This window comes from Rattus rattus, chromosome 17 (genome assembly GCF_011064425.1).
Source record: "Rattus rattus isolate New Zealand chromosome 17, Rrattus_CSIRO_v1, whole genome shotgun sequence".
NCBI classification, from domain to species: domain Eukaryota; kingdom Metazoa; phylum Chordata; class Mammalia; order Rodentia; family Muridae; genus Rattus; species Rattus rattus.
The window spans coordinates 41,470,740-41,486,042 of record NC_046170.1 but is presented as its reverse complement, the minus strand read 5'-3'; the positions used below and the strand labels follow the sequence as shown (position 1 = coordinate 41,486,042).

Genomic DNA, 15,303 nt, shown 5'->3' with positions numbered 1-15,303 from the left:
AAATAATGTCTCATGCTGTGGAACTTCCAGTTAATGTTAAGTGAAGCAACTCAGCCCTTCCAATTACGCTATCTGTGGTGAAGGTGGTTAGCAGTCAGCGTCCTCTTCGAGTCCTTTGTAAGTGGACTTTTCTTTCTCCTCTGAACTTCAAGTTGAAGGCAGCAGAGGGCCCCTGCCGTGATCATAAAAGGGAGTCTAAAAGTGACACGTTACATTTAAGACAATCTATTAAATTTTCAAAAATGTGAATTTTACTAAAATAGAACTCGGTACTTAATCTTTCCACTATTTTAGGATTCTGACCTCACTCTATCTGTTCTGTTCCATTTCTTTCCTGGTAATGAACATTTCAACCTCCCGTGAATCACTGTGACATGTACCGTCAAGAGCTTTTCCAATTTAGCTTCGAGATTCTTTCATATAAGAAAAGCATTAATTCCTGCAACTTCCAGATCTTTCTAAATCTTCCACAAAGAATATGGTCTCCCTTTCACAGGCCTGCAGAGGGAACGCTGGTGTATGTAGTGGACTGATGGGATGTGCTTTGTTAAGTATGGTGCTCAGAGGTTACCTAGTGTTTTCAGAAAAGTGAGGGGGGTAGGGATGTTTTAGGCCAAAGCTTGTTAGGAGACAGCGGCTCATCTGAGCAGTGGGTAGGGTGCAGCCTGTTGCTACACTGCAGAAGGTGTCTGGAGGCTCAGCTGGTGTTGCTATCTCTGATCGGGTAGCTATTTTCTCCCCTCTACCATTATACATGATCTGCAAGCAGTCTTGGAGATCAGCACAGCCTTCATCGGGTTCCTCCATTTTCCCCCTTTTATAGAACTTTTGGGGAACTCTGTCTTCTAAGCATGATATTCCTGCCTCCAACTTGAAATCAGAACTGTTTCGGCTGGACAGTGGTGGCTCATGCCTTATGTCCCAGCACTCGGGAGGCAGAGGATGCCAGATATCTGAGTTCAAGGGCAACCTGGTCTACAGAGAGGATTCCAGAAGAGCCAGAACCACACAGAGAAACTTGTTTTTTTTTTTAAAAAAAGGAAAATAAAAAAATAAATCAAAGCTGTTTTATTCTGTTTCTTTCTTAGTAATAAAATTCCAACCTCCGGTGAATCATTGTGACCTGTATCAAGAGCTTCTCAATTGAGCTTCGAGATTCTTTCAGATAACAAAAGCATCAATCCCTGTAACTTCCAGATCTTTCTAAATCTTCCACAGAGAATATACCTTCCCTTTCACAGAGCTGAAGAGGGAAAAGTGTTATCTTGTGAACGGTAGAGAATGTTAATAGCCTCTTAACAAATTGGGGCTTTCCATAGTCTCTTACAGGAGGAGGGGAAGCACCACACACTCTCACTAGAGATTGCCCCTCCTCCCTCCTGCCTCTGCAGCTGCAAGGGGTTTAGTGCCAGACTATACAAGAGGTGGAAGGTTGCCAGGACACGAGTGATACAGTGTTTATAACCCAGCATCCACCGGTGCCAGGTGGGATTTTTTATGAGACATGGCTGCCTTTGAGTCACCCATGTTCCCGTAAAAACAAACAAACGAACGGACAACTCAGTAGTTCAACAAGCTGGACTTGGAATAATTTCTTTGATCTTTACGTTTATCTGTCTGTCTACCTGTCTGTCTGTCTGTCTGTCTATCTATCTATCTATCTATCTATCTATGTTTTTTTGAGACAGCATTTCTATGTGTTGCCTTGGCTGTCCTGGAACTCTATAGATCAGGCTGGCCTTGAATTCATAAATATCCACCTGTCTCTGCCTCCTGAGTTCTGGGATTCAAGGCTTGCTTTATTATTGCCCACTTTTTTTTGGTTCCTTTTTTTTTTTTTTTTTTCCGGAGCTGGGGATCAAACCCAGGGCCTTGCGCTTCCTAGGCAAGCGCTCTACCACTGAGCTAAATCCCCAACCCCCCACTTTTTTTTATATACAATATATTTTGGTCAGATTCTTTCCTCTCACCAAACTCTGCCTAGATAGCCTACCACACACACACACACACACACACACACACACACACAGAGCAGCTTTTGGATGGTAAAAATACTTCCTGATTGGTTTCTCCTTTGGGGTGAGGTAGGGCTGTTGAGGGATGCACACCTCAGATAGGTTCTAACTGAGATGAGCTTTCTGAAGACAATCTCAGTTTCAGCTTTGAAAGATATGGAATACAGTCGGGCAGTGGCACAGGCCTTTAATCCCAGCACTCAGAAGGCAGGGGCAGGCAGGCAGCTCTCTTGTGAGTTTGAGGCCAGCCTGCTCTACAGAGTGAGTTCCAGGACAGCTATACAGGGGAACCAGGTCTAAAAAAGAAAAGAAAAGAAAAGAAAAGAAAAGAAAAGAAAAGAAAAGAAAAAAGGAATGCTTCTCAAATTTGCGTGTCATCCATCCTTTTGCAGGGACCATGCTAATAATCTCTGTATCCTTCCAGTGTTAGCTTACCTGGGGCCAAAGCTAGCACATTTCTTCTTGTCTGTCTTCAGGAAAAAAAGAAACCACACAACATCATTGTTTTCCTCAAAAGTAATTTTCCTTCTGGAAGAACTTGGTTTATGGAAAAATCTGGAACTGAGTTGGGAGCTCACGCCTCTTCAGAGCTTCAATGATTAGTGGTTGGCCTGATCCAAGGCAGTTTCTTTAAAGGCTGTGCTTTGGCAGCGTTCCCACAGAGAAAGAAAGAAGATTATTTCCTCGTCTATGTGTTCCCTTTGCCAATATTTTGCTTGCCCTTGTCCTTACTTTGAGCCGTTCCTTGATTACAGCTCAAAGAGGACACCCTCTAGGCAATGCACATTTTCACACGGCTCTTTCAAACCGCGGTCCTTCTTCCATTCTATTTGAGTCAAACCCAGGAGCATATTTTCCTATCACGTATTTTGCCAGACCATAAATCAAGCACCGTTGGAGTGTAGATACCTATAACCAGCCCGGATATCCCAATGGAAAGACATGTCCAGTGGAGTCACGCCGCCAGAAGGACAAAGGCCTGACAGCTCCTGGCACATTTTACATAGGGTAGGAAAAAGGGCTGCCTTAACTCAGGTCAGGAATCCCTATGTACATGGAAATTCCTCTGCGGAATGAGACCTCCAGTATCCCACTTCCTCGCGTTTGAAACAAGTCACCCAGAGTTTTCTGGTGTGCTGGGGAGCGGATATATACTAACGCGGCCCGAGACGCGTGGGCCAGCGGACCCTAAGTACTGGTGGAGTCGGTTGCTCCACGGAACATTAGAGAAACGGACAGGAAGTGACGTTCATATAGCGCGCTGCTCGTTTTTGGCCGGACAGAACATCATCATTCATTTTCCTCCCGTTGCCTCCAGGTACCTCTTCAGAACCTGCGCGATGGGCAAGAAGGGAAAGAAAGAGAAGAAGGGCCGCGGCGCGGAGAAGACGGCCGCCAAGATGGAGAAGAAAGTGTCCAAGCGCTCGCGGAAGGAGGAGGTGAGCGGGACCCGGAGGGGCGGGCGTAGAACGCCGAGCGACTGCGAGCGGGAGACCGGGAACGAGTTTGTCCCCCGGGTCCCTGGGTGGCAGGCCTATGCCTAGCCCAGCGCCTTCAGGCTTCGCCTTCTCTCCCGGGTCTCTGCAGCCCCGAGACTCCTCGTTTACCCCGTTGTTTCCTCTTCCTGTTCGGTTCCGCTTGCCTCCCTTACTGTATGTAGAGTGAAGCAGCTTGGTGAAGCTTAGTGGAGGAAAACTGAAGTTGAGTGACTCCTGCTTTGTCCACGTCTGCGTTTCAGGAATAAAGCCATAACGGTCCTGCGCCTCCGACCTCCCCGCCCCCGCCCCCAAAGGAGAGCAGATTTTCTTCCAACAGCACTAGGGAGTGAGCCATATGTAGGGGTTGGGGGTTTTGTCTGTTCGTTTTCGAGACAGGGTTTCTCTTGTCTGTCCTGGAACTCACTCTGTAGACCAGGTTGACCTAGAACCCAGAGAACTCCCGTTGCTTCTGCCTCCCGAATGCTGGAATTGAAGGCATGTGTCCCCATTAGCAGGTGGTATAAGTAGAACTTAGTAATCAAACAAGTCGCTGGAACTGTGTAGTGTTTCAGAAGAGTTAGTTGGGACCCTCACCGTCATATTCTTATAGGCATTCATTATTCCATGAGCTACAGGTAGATCCATGCCAAACTTCGGGCTAAGTGTCATTCCGACCTAAGAGACTGTGGAGGCAGCTATGATGACTAAGGTTTGCTCAGTGGTCTGCCAGGCACAGGACTTCTGGGCTCCCATCCTCATAATCTTGGAAGAAGGAACCTCAGTTGAGGAAATACCTCTGTAAGATTGGCCGGAACGGAGCTGGAGAGATGGCTCAGTTGTTAGGAGTATATGTTGCTCTTCCAGAGGATCCAGGCTTTATTCTGTGCACCCACCTGGGAACTCACAGCTGTCTGGCCTTTGTGGGCACCAGGCACACACATGGCCCACAGACACACATTCAGGCAAGACACCTACACACATGGAATAATGCATTTTTTTTTTTCCGAGTTGGGATCGAATCCTACAGTTTGCGCCATAGGCAAGCGCTTACCACTGAGCTAAATCCCCAACCCTGAATAATGCATTTTAAAAACCTGCTTCGGGGTTGGGGATTTAGCTCAGCGGTAGAGCACTTGCCTAGCAAGCGCAAGGCCCTGGGTTCGGTCCCCAGCTCCGAAAAAAAGAAAAAAGAAAAAAAAAAACCTGCTTCTAGGCAAATTGGTGGGGGTTTTGTCTTGATTAGAGATATTGGAGGATCCAGCCCATAACTAGGTGGGAGGCACTGGGACGTTAGGAAAGTAAGCTGAACAAGCTACAGACCAGTAGATAGTAAGCAGCTTTCCTCCTTTGTCTCTGCTTCATTTCCTGGCCCCAGGTTCCTGCTCTAACCTCCTTTCATGAAGGAGTGTAAACCGTGGGATGAGGTAAATCCTCTCCTTCCCAGTTGCTTTTGATCACAGCAATGGGAAGCAAACTAAGACACCCTAGTGAACTCCGGCTTGGGCGCTGGGTGGGTGTGTGAAGGCTCGGTCTCAGTGCTGTCCAGCATGCTTGTTTCTACCTCAATGTCCAGGTCCGCAGTGACAGCTGGGAAGTAGAGACTGTCGAGTGGTGGACCACAGGTCATTCAGGCACTGGTCTATAGGACTCAAGGCCTGTTCACATGGAGCTCATATGTTAGCATGGGAATGGGAGCTGGAAACCAGTAAGCAAGAGGAATCCCAGGCTATGTAGACAGCGAGGCAGGCCGTTGGCACAAACAGGTTATCAGAGGCCATTGAGGGTAGTGTGGCCAGGGTACAATCTTCATAGAAAACCCTTGGTTGGCAGGAGGGGTGTGCATGCATTTATACCTACAGCAAAGCTGTTGCTGGTGTCACAGTATTTCCTGAATGTGTCAAGATCTCTCTGTTTTCAGATCCATGTTAAGACTCAGATGTGATTGGATCCCAGTAGTCAGACCAATGGGACAAAAGCTGGCTGTGCTTTTTGACTCTGAGGTAGGTTAGGCAGTCTCACACAGAGCTGCTTTTGTATCCTTAGGAAGACCTGGAGGCCCTCATAGCCCATTTCCAGACCCTGGATGCCAAAAAGACCCAGGTCACAGAGACACCATGTCCTCCACCCTCCCCACGGTAAGTGAGCAAGCTTTGTTTCCCTTTTTTGGGTGGGGATGTTTCGAGACAGGGTTTCTCTATGTAGCCCTGGCTGTCCTGGAACTCTCTGTAGACCAGTCTAGTGTTAGAATTCAGAGATTTGCCAGCCTCTGCCTCCCAGGCCACTGGGATTGGAGGTTTGCATCCTTTAAGACTAGAGTCTTCCAGAACAGGTCAGGAAAGTTCCATGTGTGCTTAGAGGCTGGATGTCTTCCTGCATGCTCTTTCCGTTAGTTCTAGGGAAGTTACTCAGTCGCAGGGCTCTCCTGTGAGCATGAACTCAATGTTGGGCTGGAGGTTGTAGGGTGGGTCTTGGTCCTGTTCTCTGAGGTCGGTATAGAGAAGGAAAAGGGAGTCTCTTTAGCCTGGTGTCATCTTCTCTGACATTGTTCCTTTGTGACTTTTGTCTTGCAGGTTAAATGCCTCCCTGTCTGCTCATCCTGAGAAAGATGAATTAATCCTTTTCGGAGGTGAATATTTCAATGGCCAAAAAGTAAAGTATACGTTTTTCTTTTCTCCCAACCTTTCGGGGCTCTGGAAGTAAATTTAAGTTGGTGATATAAATGTGTCCAGTCACCCCCTCTTGCCCTTCCACATGCTAAGTGTCAAGCCTGAGGTGGGGTGTGTGTGGCTTGTCACCAGAATCCCTTAAGGACCTGCAGCAGGGACTTCACTGCTGCAGGGGTTCTGGCCTCTTAGCAGAGCCTGACTCCAATGGGCCGTATGTGCATGGTGCAACTGTCACAGGGTTGCTTTTGTGGGGCCTCGTGATTCGGGGCTCATGCTAGGCGTGCAGTCCTTGACATCGAGCTCTCAGGCCAGCCCTCAGAGTTACCTGGAATAGTGTTAGTGAAGTCAGAGTCTAGAAGAGGAGCAGTTGGAAGCTCGGGGCCCTCCCAGCCTGCCACAAGCTCCAGTCACCTACTGTCCAGTCACCTCAGTGCCCAGCTTGCTTTCTGGATCTTCATGCCTTTAAACACTGGCTTAAGTTCAGAGAGAGACAGGAATGCTGTGCCGTGCAGCAGAGGCCCTCAGGCCCTGAGGAGTCAGTCGGCACAACAACATGCAGCCCTGACTTGTGAGGGCTTCCCCTGTGAGCCTTGAGTGTACAGTGGGGAAAGGATGCTGACTCGACCATGCTGTTCATCAGTCAGAGCGATATTCTGTGACAAGGCAGTGCTCTTTGAAAAGCAGTGCTGTGTTAGGTGGTGGCCACCCACAGGTGAGGCTAGTGTTGTGAGCCCATTTAAGGTGGGCTGGGCTGACGGGGAGCTTTGGTGCCTTAGGCACACACAGTGCATGTTCATTTAGTACTTTTACCTGTTCATAAGTTTATTAAGACTTAAGCCTGTGGCACGTCGGGAGCATCTGTCATGTCCTCGCAGACAGTTTTCAGGCTTACACATGCCTGTCTGCACTGGTATGGGTCAGTGCACAAGCTTCCCGCAGAGTGTACTCCCTGCTGCTGTCACGTGGCTGCCTGTATGCGGTCTGTGCATTGATGGTCCACTTCCTTCCTGCAGACCTTCATGTATAACGAACTCTACATCTACAGTATTAGAAAGGGCACCTGGACGAAAGTTGACATCCCTGGCCCACCTCCCAGGCGCTGTGCTCATCAGGTAAGGCCAGAACGGACTGTCGGAGCCATCTGCATATGAAAGGCTATCTCTGGCCTCCCTCCTACCTCCTTCTGGGTCTTTGAGATAGGATCTCTGTGGCCCAAGCTGGTCTTGAACTCACGGCATCCTCTTGCCTTAAGCTTCCGGTGTGCTGGAATGAGAAGCTGGAGCTGCCAGCCTGGGTTCTGCATCTTCCCTGCACTCCTTACTGAGTTTCCTGGTCTGAGGAGGGCAGAGCCCCTGCTCTGAATGATGTGCTGATTAAAGCACCGCTGCGTATCATGAGATTGTACTGAAGGCCTTTCTAGGTTAGAGCATCCAGTGTGCCCCGGGGCTGGGCTGGTGCTGAGCACAGCACGGTGCAGTGTCCAGGAGTGGGTCAGATGGTGGAGGGAACAGGATTATTTTGGATAAATTGTTGTTATAACTTCATCGTTAGCTCTTTTTGCAGACACAAAGGAGAGCAGGAAGCCGTTCCCAGTGTCACGTGTTCCCTGGCTCTGTAGCTCCTCATTCAGCATCACAGTTTGTTCTCCTTTCCTGGGAGGAGGATGGGATGGGTGTGGGTGGGTGCTAGGGACAGCTCTTCTCTGTTGACTCTGGAGGCTGCAGGCAGCTGATGTCAAAAAGACAGGCTGTCTACCTCTTGATAGTGAGTTTCCCCAGTGATACTGACCAGAATGCCTTTGCAGTGGGTTTTCTCGTTGCGCTGGTTGATTTTGTGAGCTTGACATAAGTTGGAGTCACCTGGGAGGAGGGAACCTCCGTGACAAAGCACCTCCATCAGCCTGGCCTGTGGGCACATCAGTGGGGCATTTTCTTGATTAGTGATTGATGTGGGAGGGATCCAATCACTGTGGCTGCTGTTGGTCCTGGCAGGTGGTTTGTGTCATATATGAAAGCAAGCTGAGCAGCTGTCGGGGGAAAGGCAGTAAGCCTCCATGGTTCTTGCTTTGGTTGCTGCCTCCAGGTTCCTGCCCTGGCTGTCCTCAGTGATGTATAAAATTGGCTTGCTGTGTTTTAGCAGAGCTGGAGGATGAAGACTACAGTGCTCACGAAGGGGAAGGGAAGACAGGCTGCTATTGGTTGGGCGGAGAGCTGGGCTTTCAGTGGCCTCTGGCAGTGAGCTGTGGATGGAAGCATTGGTGTGCTCCGAGTGCCTGGGGAAGAGCACCCCCTGGCCACAGAGTCCTGCCTGTTCTGCCTCCTCTGTCTGCTGGGTGCCCTCCGGTGCTGGGCTGCATCGGTGACTCACTCGGCCTTCTGTTTTGTGCCTGGTTTGGTCTTGAGCTGTCTGGCTTGGGCTCCCTCAGCAGAAGGGTGAGGCTGACAGCAGAGACCTGTGTTGTGTTGTGTTTTGGTGGTGGTAAGCTAAAATGGAGCCCAGAGCGTGTGCTTTTATGTACAGTACACACATGCTGGCTGGCCGTGTGGATGGCTCAGGTACGTTTTTGGACACTTTCTCTGTGTTCCTGTGCAGTGACAAGGGAACGCAAACACCTGGGAGCCCATGGCCTTGGTGGGGCACGTCAGTGGGGCTGTCCTCTGCACCTATGTGTGGTGTCCCAGCCGATAATACCTGGTCGCCTGGCCATGCTCTGGTTCTGTCTGACCCAGAGGGATGGGTGTGGCCACCGGTTACAGAGGTTTGGGGACCGCACGTGTGCAGTGGGTGTGCTTTCAAGTGGTTTTGTCCTGTTTTGCTTTTGCTCTTGGTTTTGGTTCATTTCCAGCCAAGTGCAGCAGTGAGGGCCCAGGGCAAGCTTCCTGAGGGTTAAGAGGGTGGGATCAGACAGTGACAGGGGGAGTGCTGTAATCAGTTCGGTCCCAGGACTCCTCGTCTCCTGAGAGTGGTAGGGGTCGTTCTGAGGTCTACAGTAGCCTTGGCCTATGTTCTTGTCTCAGGAGCTCTGTCCTGACCTGGGAGGCTCTCGTAGGAGTCAGTTGTGTTGGCTTCTTTAACGACATTCACAGCAGCTGGGCGTGAGATGCACACCTTTAGTCCCAGCACTAGGAGTTACTGCTGTGTATGGGTGCCCGTGGAGAAGGGATTGGACATCTGGTGACCTCCTTGACCCTTATTTATTTGGGAGACAGGGTTCTCATTGAACCTGGACCCACTGACTGACTGTTAGACTGGCGTGCCTGCAAGCCTCAGGAGTCCTGCTTCTGCCTCCTCAGCACTAGGAATACAGGCACGGCCGCCATGCCCAGCTTGCTTGCTTTGCTTGAAATGTGGGTTCTGGAGGATTGAGCTCTTATCCTGAAGCTCACACAGCTCGTGCCTTCCCAACTGAGTCATCCCCAGCTGCTGTGGCTTGTTTCTAATGTAGACAGGCTTACAAAGCCTCCAGGCACTGTGCTGTCTGACTGGGGAGTGGAAAGTACACACCCTGGGCTTGGTTGTGTTGTGCCCCTTGGATACAAGCTCAGCTCTCTCATGTGTGTGCCAAGTGCATGCCATGACACATGTAGGAGCCAGAGCACAACTCTTGGAAGTCAGTTCTCGCTTCCCACTGTGGGTTCCAGGGTGGGACTCAGCCATTGGGCATGCAGAGTAAGTCCTCTTACCACTGGCCCCTCTTGCTGACCCTGCGTCTGTCTGTGCCCGGCAATAGAATCACTAAGTGACCAAGCTCTTCCTGTATGTACCTTTGGTCACATAGTGAATTCCAGGCCGATTAGGGCTGTGTAGTGTGACCCACTGAAAAGAAAAGAAACTGGTTTGAAGCTCTTATGGAATGGTTTCCTGAACCACCTCTGAGCAGTTCCAAAAGTTCCCCGAAAGATGGTAGAGTCCCTGGGGTTAGACACCTCAGCACTAAATCCCGTGTGGAAAACTAGTTCCTCGGTTCCTGGGTTGTTTTTGTCTTGTTTTCCTTTTTTTTTTCTTTCCAAATGTGGAGTGTGTTGATTTCCCCCCAGCCCCCATTCGTATATTTTTTTTTGATAAACAAAAGACTGCCCTCCGCTCTGCCCTGACTTATGTGAGTACACCACTACCACCAAGGGTGGGGTGTGTCTGTGTTGCCAGGGGTAGGGTGTATTTGTATTTTAAAATTTTTTAATTCATATTTCATGTGCATTGGTGTTTTTCCAGCATGTATGTCTGTGTGAGGGTGTCAGATCTCTGGAACTGGAGTTACAGTTGTGAGCTACCATGTGTGTGCTGGGAATTGAACCTGGGTTCTCTGGAAGAGAAGCCTGTTGTTTTTTTTTTTTTTTTCTCGAGCTGGGGACCAACCCAGGGCCTTTGCGCTTGCCTAGGTAAGCGCTCTACCACTGAGCTAAATCCCAGCCCCAAGCCTGTGCTCTAATGGCTGAGCCATCTCTAGCCCTGCACTTTTTTAACTTAAAAAAATTTTTTTTACATAATTTGGTGTGTGTGTGTGTGTGTGTGTGTGTGTGTGTGTGTGTGTGTATTTATTTTTTACTTATGTTTTTGTTGTGTTTTTTAAGACAGCCCTGGCTGTCCTGGAACTCACTCTGTAAGCCAGGGTGCTTTCAAACTCAAAAGTATCACCCTGCTCTGCCTCCCAAGTGCTGGGATTAAAGGCATGCACCACCATTGCCTGGAGCACATATGTATGTGTGTGTGTGTGTGTGTGTGTGTGTGTGTGTGTGTGTGTGTGGTGTGGCATGGCACACATTTGGAGGTCTGAGGAAGCTTTTGGAGAGTCAGTTCTAACCTTTGAGATGCGACTCCAGAGATTGAGCTCAGTCATCAGGTTTGGAGGCGAGCACCTTACTTACTGAGCCCCCTCCCTAAATGCTACTTTGTTTCCCAATAATTTCAGTACTCGGTTTCTTTGTTCCACTCTTTCTAGCTCCTCTGGAGGCTTAGCTCTTCCTAGTTCTTCTTACCAGAGGCATTGACAGATGCAAATCCCTCTAGACGTGACTGCAGCTCTCTCCTGCATAGTTGGTGCTTTGTGTTTGTAGATCACTGGGATCTAGCGCGTTCTGATGGATTTAGATGCTATTTGACCTTCGGGTTACAAAATTTAGCAGTTAGCTAATCTACAAATACTCTGAAATCTTTTCCAGATATCTTTTTGTAAGGAAGCCAGCATGATTCAGACTATGTGAGGGTTACTTTGTAGCATAGTGTGATCTCTTGGTGCTAAGACTGTGCCCTCCAGCTCCACTGCCTGGAGTGACTAGCATTCCGTTCTTCCATGAGCTCACTGACATGTTCATTCCTGAGGACCGACCTGTGTTGTGGAGTTTACTGCCTGTGCTTGTGTAGCCCTTCCTTCTTGGGGCTTAGGTTTATATGATAGATCCTAACATCCTGCCCAGTCTCATTAGTGCTACTTACTGTTCCTTCCTTAAGAACTGTGCTGTGGGGCTGCAGAGATGGCTCAGCAGCTAAAAGCACTGGCTGCGCTTCCAGAGGCCCTGAGTTCAATTCCCAGCAACCACATGGTGGCTCACAACCATCTGTAATGGGATCCAGTGCTCTCTTCTGTTGTGTCTGAAGACAATGACAGTGTACTCATGTACAATGACATGAGTACTCATTTAAATAAATCTTTAAAAAACCCAAAAAACTGTGCTGTGGGATTGGAGAGATGGCTTAGTGGTTAAGAGCCCTGGCTGCTATTCTAGATATTCTTCCAGAGGACCTGGGTCTGATTCCCAGCAACCACATGTAGCTCACATTCCCGAGTGTGTGTCTGACTTGAGGAGGACTTTGTGTGAGCATGGAGCCCACAATGGAAGGATGCTTACAGGCGGAACTGGTTCCCAAGAAATGAGTCCATCTCTGCTTCCTAGAAGCCACTTCCAGTTACTGACGGTAAAACCAGCTCACTGTGTACATGAAACAGGTTGTGCAGAAGGTTCAGTGCAGGCTGTCACTCTGTTCTCTCTGGCTGAGGGAGACAGACCTGGGCTTGGCACTGCTTTGTGCGTATGTGGACCCTGGTCTTGCTCTGACCCCGGCAAGGGTCCCACAGCCTGCCTTGCTCAGCTTGCTTCTCGGATTGCTTGCAGCCTGAGGAAGGAGTCCAGAGCTAAGTAGCTGGCAGGTTGGTTCTTTGTAGCCTTGGCTCTTGAAGCCACAAAGATAAGTCAGCCTGCTTTTGCCTCCCAAGCTTTGGGGTTAAAGGTGTGAAGCACTGTCCTGTCACTAGGTTTGCCCAGTCTTTGCACAGATGTTACCACAGTCCTGGCACCAGGGCAGGGAGCCCCCTCGGCCTTGGCCAGTGACTGTGCCTCATTCTTTGGGTTGGCGATCTCTGATGAACAGTGGTGGAGGCGCTGGCTTCAATCTTGATTCTCTGGGCTGAGGGGCTGGTGTGCTCTGCTCTGCTCTGCTTGCCGTGAGTCCTCAGGCTGGACTGACTGGGACCGCGAACACTCGAGAGGGAACCTGAGGCCTGCCTTCACTGCTCTTATGAGCCCTTTCCAGTCCTCTATGCTGCTGTGGGGGACACAGGCCTCGTTAGAGTAGTCTGCTCTTCATGGTTGGTAGGCACGAAGCCTAGTGCCCAGGCTCCAGCATCTTAGTGCTGTGTAGGGTGCGGTCGGCAGGTGAGGATCAGAAGCTCAAGGTAATCCTTGGATACATAATAAGCTGGAGGCTAACCTGGGCTACATGAGGCTTTGTTTTTATTTTTATTTTTATTTATTTTTATTATCTTTAATCTTTCCTCACAGTTCAGTCGCTATCTCCCTCCTGTTCTGCCCTCTGACAGTTCTCCATCCCATTCCTCCTTTCCCATCTCCAAGAGGATGTCCCCACTCCCCCGCTCCCCCATCCCATCAGGCCTCCTCACTCCCTGGGCCCCAAGTTTCTCAAGGGTTAGGTGCATCTTCACACTGAGACCAGACCAGGCAACCCTCTGCTGTATGTGTCAGGGGACTCTGACCAGCCAGTATATGCTGCCTGGTTGGTGGCTCAGTGTCTGAGAGATGTCATGGGTCCAGGTTCCTTGAGACTGCTGGCCTTCCCATGGGATCACCGTCCTCCTCGGCTTCTTCCAGCTTTTCCCCAATTTGACCACAGGGGTCCCTGACTTCAGACCATTATTTGGATGTAAGTATCTGCATCTGACTTGGTCAGCTTCTTGTTGGACCTCTCAGAGGACAGCCATGCTAGGCTCTGTCTGTAAGTACACTACAGCATCAGTAATAGTGTCAGGTCCTGGAACCTCCCCCTGAGATGGGTCCCAGCTTGGGCCTGTCACTGGACTTCCTTTCCCGCAATCTCCTCTCCGTTTTTGTCCCCTAATTTCTCCCAGACAGAAACAACCCCGGGTCAGAGTTCCTGACTATAGGATGGCAACCCCATCCCTTCACCCAATGCCCTGTCTTTCTACTGGAGGTGGACTCTACAAGTTCCCTCTCCCCACTCTCGGGCATCTTATCTAAGGTCTCTCCCTTTGAGTCCCGAGATTCTCCCACCTCCCAGGTCTCTGGTACATTCTAGAGGGTCCTCCCACCTCCTACCTCCTGAGGTTGTATATTTCCATTCATTCTGCTGGCCCTTGGGGCTTCACTCCTGGTCCCCACCCCACAGTACCTGATCATGCTCTCCCTTTCTCCTTCCCCACCTACTTCCCTCCCTTCCTCTCTCCCTCTGAGCTCTGCTTTCTTCTCCCTCCCAAATGGGATTGAGACATCCTCACTTGGGCCCTTTGGCTTGTTTTCCTTCTTGAGTTCTGTGGGTTGTATCCTGGATATTTTGTACTTTTTTGGCTAATATCCACTTATCAGTGAGTACATACCATGCGTGCATGTCCTTTTGGGTCTGAGTTACCTCACTCAGGATGATATTTTCCAGTTCTATCCATTTGCTTGCAAAACTCATGATGTCCTCATTCTTAATAACCGAGTAGTGTTCCATTGTGTAAATGAACCATATTTTCTGTATCCATTCTTCCATTGTGGGACATCTGGGTTGTCTCCAGCTTCTGGCTATCACAAACAAGGCTGCTATGAACATAGAGGAAGGAGCACGTGCCCTTGTGGCATGGTGGGGCATCTTTTGGTTATATGCCCATGAGTGGTATAGCTGGATCTTCAGATAGATCTATTTTTTTTATTTTTAAAAACTTAGTTTTGTAAAGAATGTTCAGGCGAACATCAGTTCTTAGCTTTAGGTCTTCGGAAAGAAACGTTAATGTCCCACCAACTCTTCATGTCGTTCCTGTTCGTGCTCCTTCGTGACGTGCTTTCAGATGAGTGGGTGATGCTTGATGCCTAGGAATGGGTTAAGTGGACTGAAGCAGATCTGGAAATGTGAATTAGGACCCCAGCGTCCATGTAAACATGTGGGCGTGGCTGTGCACACCTGTAACCCTAGTGTTGGCAGGGGTAGAGACAGGAAGGTCACCGGAGCTCATCACACCAGCCTAGCTCCAGACTCAGTGAAAGACCTTGTCTTAAGGAGAGCACGGGAGAGAGTGATAGGCCACTCAGTGTCCTCCTATCTCTGCCCCTGGACACAGGCATGTGCAGCCCCATGACGTGTTTATACCTCATACACATACACATGTGCGTAGACCTCACACAGCAGCATAAACTTCTCATACATGTCCACATACACATACATCCACACATACACCTTAGACACATACATGTGTGCATATACCTCATGCACTCACAACATGTGCATACAGTCTCAATACACGCATACACAGGTGCATATGTCTCATACAGATGTATATGCCTTACATACATGTCTACATACCTCACATCTACACATGTGATATGCCTACAGGCACACACAAGCATACAAGTCATACACGTGCATACAGCTCATGTTCTCATGTGCACACACCTTACACTCCTGTACATATATTTCACACAGTTGCATATGCTTTGCATACACATATGTATAAACTCACACACATGTTTATAACTCATACTCTCACACATGCATGAAATGCTTCCTGTGGTTATTTAATAATTATTTAATAATTATTAAATTATATTTGTTCATTGATAACGTATGTGAAGTTTAGTAACTGCTCATTTAATTGGATAGTATGTTGTCTGAATGTAAGTAGATGTTTATCTTGTA

At 49.0% G+C, this 15,303-nt stretch overlaps 1 protein-coding gene and 1 non-coding gene across 2 annotated transcripts in view; one reads left to right on the top strand and one right to left on the bottom strand.

Annotated features, from left to right (window-relative positions):
- Positions 1–2,358: 2,358 nt before the first annotated feature.
- LOC116886792 lies at positions 2,359–2,466 on the bottom strand. Its single transcript, XR_004386183.1, has one exon. It is a non-coding gene; the product is annotated as a U6 spliceosomal RNA (small nuclear RNA).
- An 801-nt stretch (positions 2,467–3,267) lies between these two features.
- Klhdc4 (kelch domain containing 4) overlaps positions 3,268–15,303 on the top strand; it is a 33,080-nt gene continuing 21,044 nt past the window's right edge. The window contains exons 1-4 of the mRNA XM_032887694.1: positions 3,268–3,454; positions 5,537–5,628; positions 6,064–6,142; positions 7,173–7,271. Coding sequence (XP_032743585.1) covers positions 3,356–3,454; positions 5,537–5,628; positions 6,064–6,142; positions 7,173–7,271 — 369 coding nt within the window. The 5' untranslated portion in view covers positions 3,268–3,355. The remainder of the gene's footprint in view (positions 3,455–5,536; positions 5,629–6,063; positions 6,143–7,172; positions 7,272–15,303) is intronic.